The 6,307-nt window shown below is 33.6% G+C and overlaps 1 protein-coding gene across 1 annotated transcript; it reads left to right on the top strand.

Annotated features, from left to right (window-relative positions):
* Nucleotides 1–595: 595 nt before the first annotated feature.
* On the top strand, nucleotides 596–3,196 carry sem1 (SEM1 26S proteasome subunit). The gene is made up of 3 exons (XM_056479876.1): nucleotides 596–742; nucleotides 1,207–1,300; nucleotides 2,946–3,196. Exons 1-3 carry the CDS (start codon nucleotides 667–669, stop codon nucleotides 2,986–2,988), a joined length of 213 nt encoding a protein of 70 aa, XP_056335851.1. The 5' UTR covers nucleotides 596–666; the 3' UTR covers nucleotides 2,989–3,196.
* The last annotated feature ends 3,111 nt before the right edge of the window (nucleotides 3,197–6,307 follow it).

The raw sequence follows: 6,307 nt of genomic DNA, 5'->3' as shown, positions 1-6,307 counted from the left end.
AAAAAGTAAATCTATTAACTACTTAGTGCAATAGAAGATACATTATTATAATATGCAATATAATATTCATAAATTTAAATGAAATCCAATAAATGACTTAATTAACATGTGAATACATAAATTATGATTAATCAATTTATTCCAAAATATAAATATAAATAAAAAATCTCACATATTAAGCAAAAATAATTTATATAATTGTTATAATATGCATATTGTATTTATTGGAATACAGTCAACTTATTAAACATAAATAAATGAAAGATAGTGTCTATTAGCCTATTTTTTAAAAGAATATATAAAAAAGGTCATGTTCAAAACAAATATAATAGTATAATATATTTAACTGAAATCATATTAAGTATTTTAAATGCACCAAAGATTTTTGTAACTTTCAAAGTCCATTTAATCTATAATTTTAATACTGCAAGTGCATTGCATACTACTGTAAACAACATGGCTCGTTCGGTAATATTCATTATATAAACATTTCTGAATAAACACTTCAAACTGCTTGTCTGGCTTATAAAATAGGCAGTGAAGCCCTTCTGCGTGTTAAAAAGCTTGGCGCGGGCTGTAGCTCAATTTTGCGCATGCGCACCCGAACACTTCTCTCAGTTAACCTGCGTCGAGTGTCCACGAGAAGCTGTTAAACAGTAGCACAACATGTCAGAAAAGAAGCAAACGGTGGATTTGGGGCTTTTGGAGGAGGACGATGAATTTGAGGAATTCCCAGCAGAGGGTAAGTGAACTGAAAATCAGCAGAAATGTGCTTTATTGCTAGTTTTACAGATAATAAACATCCACGACAGGACAGTGACTCAGCTAGCATAGCTAACGTAGCATGCTAACTGACAAAACATTCTTTATACAACAAATTGTTAAAATGTCGATCTTTTGAAAGGAACACAACAATGATAAATGGTGTATATGTTTTAATAAAACATCTGAGAGAGTCTACAGACGTGGAAAAACGTTTTAGTAGCTAGCATTTTAGCATCTCAGAAGCTAATGTTATACGTTGTGTACACATTATTTGTCATTCGCTCAATTTGGTATCAGTGACTGCTATTATTTATCATATGTGAATTTAATGTTCTGTAAAGTGTACAGTCTGCTTCGTGACTAATTTGCGTAGTACTATTAAGTCTATATTGAGGCCCTTGTTAATCATCTTATTGAACTGAGCTGTTGTGTCATTCTCAGACTGGACAGGCCTGGATGAAGATGAGGATGCTCATGTTTGGGAAGATAACTGGGATGATGACAACGTAGAGGATGACTTTTCTAATCAGCTGAGGTAGGAAATGCATTCTGAATGTGTTAATTATATATAATAAATATGGGGCACGCTTTATTGTAGTATACTAGTAGTAGCTGAGGTAGGAAATGCATTCTGAATGTGTTAATTATATATAATAAATATGGGGCACGCTTTATTGTAGTATACTAGTATACTAGTAGTAGCTGAGGTAGGAAATGCATTCTGAATGTGTTAATTATATATAATAAATATGGGGCACGCTTTATTGTAGTACTAAATAAGGAGTATACTAGTTTAATCTAAATTCCACTATGTAATTACTGGTAAACATTATATTGTGTTGTTCTAGTGTCTGTTAGAATCTGCTAGAATCTTAACTTTCCGTCAAGCCCACATTTTGTTCTAAAGAAATTGGTGTGGTTAAACTAATTTAGAAGAAAACAGTCCCTAAGGGAACTAATAGTCCAATGGCTAACCGACATTCATGGTGGCCTCAAACCACATTCACAAACTTTCCTATCCATGAGAACTTGGCCCAAGTACATACAGGCGTTTAATATGCTTGCATATAGCTTTCAAGGTATAAAATATAAGTGTTAATTGCTGTTAAATAGTTCATGCTTCCTATCAAGGTACTAGAGTTAAAATGAAACCATATATAAGAAATTTGTTACTCAAAAACCTGTAAATATTTTTTATTTATTTTATTTCAGCTTGTTGTCAATGTATTAGTTCTACTAATTTTTGTATGTACTAAAAGGAAAAACATAAGCTGGGGAAAAAATAGGCATATTTGTGTAAAAAAAAAAAAAAAACACATTAAAGTTGCAAAAATACTTTACATCGAATCAAAATAAAAAGAGCTCAAAAATAAATAAAAACTAATTTAACCTAATCTATGAAAATAACTAAAATAGAAATTCACACAATTCTACACCTATTTTTAAAAGGTTGATCAAAATACACACAATTTTAGATCTTCGTATTTAAAATGAAAACAGAAAATTAAAAAATAAAATCTAATTAAAAACTACAAAAAAAATATTCTCTAGTTATAGTAAAATACGATCATCATATCAAATACATTATTTTCTCTTTCCTGAAGCTTATAAGTAGGGCCAGTAGGTTGCACATTTTTTGCTATTTCTGCGCAGATTATTGTAAAAATTCTGCGGATTTATGTGGAATGGTTTTGGGAGTATCATAACTCAAAGCAAGTCTCTCATATATCTGCTAAAAGACAGAAAATATTACTTTAAAATTTGTAATGTAAATGAATCAAATGAACATTTTTATATTGGCTCAATAATATTACAGAATTTAATTTAAAAACTGAATAAATATAAATTTACAAACATTTACACAAGTAAATAAATAGACTCGACGATGGGCTTAAAATCTGCGTATTTTTGCGTTCACTGATTCCGTATGGGCCTGCTTACAAGCTATAAATCTGTCAACTTTTCTCATAAATTCTCTTTTGATTTCCGGCACTACAAATATTAATGGTTATAAATATGTGATGAGTGGATATTTGATAAATAAATAATTGTTTTAAATGTGCGATGACTGAATTATGTGAAAAATTTGTTTTATTAAAGAAAAGTTCCTATTTGAAGCAATCTATATTTCTTATGAGTTATTGCACATTTAACATTTTCTTCCGTTTCCTTTGCTGTAGAGCGGAGCTTGAAAAACACGGATACAAGATGGAAACCTCGTAACGGTGGATTACTTGAGTTAAAAAAATGGACTTTTCCAGATATGAATATTGTCAGCTCCTTCTGTCAATAGAGATTGTGACTTCTCTTATTACCTCTGTAAGAAGTCCAGTGTTGTAAAAACGTGTCAGTTGACACCGATCATTGTTTCCCCCTTTCCTCTTATATAAAGATTGTGTTAATGATTGATAATAAAAGCAGGGTTTCCCTATTACGATTTCTTCTTTTTTAGCAGATTTACAAACGGAGCATTGGTTGATTTGTAAATCCGTAAAGTCTGGTAAATATTTTCGGATTGTGAGCAGTGATGCAGCTGCACACACATCCATAGAGGAGCTCAGAGTCGTGATCTGAAGCTGCTCCGCTGTGCCCTGACACTTCCCTTAAACCCATGGGGGCCTGGCAAGAGTCTCTGGTGGCGAGATTATCCAGTCAAGTGTTTGTCAGAGGCACGGAGGTGGTCACAGCATGAGGCCCCAGCCGGTCCTGCCTGGGCCTGCCCACTGACGACCGGGCCCTGCTCTTTTGCTCCTCACAGCGAGGGCTCCCACAATGAACCAGAAGCCAATTTGCCCAGCCACACTCGCTCCCCACAAAAAAAAAAAAAAAAACGATTTCTCTGGATTTGTGGCTGTGTGTCCCGAGGATGTAATGAGCTGAAATCAATGCCAGTAAAGCATCTCCCACCGCAGAGGAACACATCGTCATTTTGTTCATGCTTTAATGCCTCGTGTTGCATATTTTCCTCCGCCAGTATTTAAAATATAGTTTGTAAATTAATAGAATGATTATTTGTTTTAGATCTTGAATTCAGAAATGGCTATCATGTGAATATCATTAGTTTGTTATCGCTCTAAATGCCCTTGCACTCCAATAACTATAAACCTACAGCTTAGAAATTGTATGTTTACATGACTAAAATGAACTAAAAACCAAAGCATCTTTTTTGGCAGGATCCTTTACTGGTGTATCCACCAAAACAACTAAATCTTGTTTTCTTATGTGACTTGTGCACCATAAGACGAATTGTGCACCAGTTCTGTTGTTGATGTTTTGGTTGTCAAGTACTCGATCATGCCTATAGACTAAAAAAGTAATGTACATAAGCATGTCTTTACTGTTTTCATAAATTTGGTTTTTAATTAATTAATTTATTTTTTTTGAGACATGAAGTTTTAATGACGATTAACAATGGTGTCATGTAAATGTACACTTATTTAACCTGCACTATAGTGTTAAAGATATATGGCACAACAAAAAAACTGGAACCACTTCTGGGGGACATTATCATTCATACATTTTCCTTTGGCTTAGTTAGTCCCTTTATTCTTCCGGGGTCACCACAGCAGAATGAACTGCTAACTTATCCAGCATTAGTTTTACACAGAGGAATGCCCTTCCAGCTGCAACCCAGTACAACCCAGTTCAATTCAACTATAGCGCATGTCTTTGGACTGTGGGGGAAACCCGGGCACCCGGAGGAAACCCATGCCAACACGGGGAGAACATGCAAACTCCACACAGAAATGCCAACTGACCTAGCTGGGATTTGAACCAGCGACCTTCTTGCAGTGAGGCGACAGTGCTAACCACTGAGCTACCATGTCACCCAGGGGGCGTTATCATGACATTTTCAATTAAACAAAAAAAGTTTTCATGCATTTTGCTATTAAATTAGGTCACTTCTGCATCCAAACATTCATTTGTCTTAAATTGTAGACTTTTAAAACAGGGTCAAAGTACAATGTTTTAAAAACTAAGCCATATTTAACTCAACAAAAAAAATCAATATGGTAAAAACAGTAAAGTTGTGCATATTATATGCTGAGTTTATAGACATGCATGAGTTCTTTACAACCAAAACAAAAGAGACAGTTACTGGACTGTTTGTTGTGCTCAAGAAACTGAGACCGTCCAAAACCAAGTACTTCCCTACTATATAGTATGTGACAATAGGCCTGTCACAATAATCAATATATCGACTTATCGCACAACTCATGAGCATGACCTCAATCATTTTTGGTGATCCTATCTTTAGAGGTTGTCAATGTCAGTATGGTTAAAAGCATTTAGTATTTACTTTAAATGAGTAATGAGTAAAACATATTTGAATGTGTGTGTCTGACAACTGAAAATAGATCTGGTAGCAGATATCGCAGCCTCTGTTACTATTTTGTACTTTATTTTTAACATTTATTATTTATTTAGGATATGATTTTTAAGTATTTTACGTTTTGTCAGTTTAGTGGCTAATTCGTATGAATTCATACGAGTTCAGTCATACGAAATTGTACGAATTTTAAAAAGGAGGCGTGGCACCTAAGCCCACCCCTAATCCCCCAATGATGGTTGGGTTGAGCAAATCGTACTAAATTGTACGAATTAGATCGTATGAATTCATACAAATTAGCCACTAAAGCAAAAAGTTACGAATTGCCGTGAGATTGTGTTGGAATTTTCACATTCTGATTCAATGCCTACTTATTAAATTGATAAAATTACTAAAATTAAATATTTTTAAGAATAAAACATTAAGTGTTCTTTGGAAGAGTGTACTTGCATCATGATAGTATATTGTCATTCTGCCATTATATAATGAGTGGCATAAAATGGTCTTAAAATGACAATAATATCGTTTATCGCGAAATATTTTGGTACAATATATCAGACAACAAAAAATAGATATTGTGACAAGCCTATGTAACAATAGAATTATGTTCAAATTCACAGTACTTGTGAAAGATTACAAAATAAATTGGATGACCTACAATTTCTATTGCAATTTTAAAGTGCGAAGTTTGATGGAAATTTTAGTGAAACTGGTATGTTGCGTCATAATGGTGAATGCAGTACAGCTGAATTTCATTTATACTATAACTTTTTTAGTTTCATACGCCAGAAAATTCTATTTCAGATTGCAATATTTCCATAAATTTCAATTACTATGAATGAGTATGTTTACATGGACACCAATAATCCGAATTTTATTGCAATTAAGACAATACTCTGAATAGGAGTCTACCATGTAAACATTGATTTTTGATTAATTTAATCTGATTAAGGTCATAATCGAACTAAACAGAAATAAAAATAAGACGTGGAGTATGGCGATTTTAGTCGCATCATTGAAGTGCAGTACAAACATGTAAACAATCAAACTATTGCTGTCATGTTGGATTTTCGCCGCATTTTGCAACAGGATAGTCTATACACACGCTTGTTTGACACTATTCTCTGCACCTACTGAGTCAGTGAAGGACCACAGACACATCGCAAAATGGAGAGGTTTTATTTCCCATACGGCGTGAGGTATCTCAGTTTG

This window comes from Danio aesculapii, chromosome 19 (assembly GCF_903798145.1).
Source record: "Danio aesculapii chromosome 19, fDanAes4.1, whole genome shotgun sequence".
NCBI classification, from domain to species: domain Eukaryota; kingdom Metazoa; phylum Chordata; class Actinopteri; order Cypriniformes; family Danionidae; genus Danio; species Danio aesculapii.
Note: the sequence above shows the minus strand (reverse complement) of the source record. Positions and strands in the feature narration are given on the sequence as shown.

Excerpts from the sequence above, each read along its gene's own strand:
- sem1 (XM_056479876.1), top strand. The coding sequence starts at position 667 with ATGTCAGAAAAGAAGCAAACGGTGGATTTGGGGCTTTTGGAGGAGGAC. Across the intron at positions 743-1,206 it reads TGAGGAATTCCCAGCAGAGG|ACTGGACAGGCCTGGATGAA; the intron begins GTAAGTGAACTG and ends TGTCATTCTCAG. Across the intron at positions 1,301-2,945 it reads GACTTTTCTAATCAGCTGAG|AGCGGAGCTTGAAAAACACG; the intron begins GTAGGAAATGCA and ends CCTTTGCTGTAG.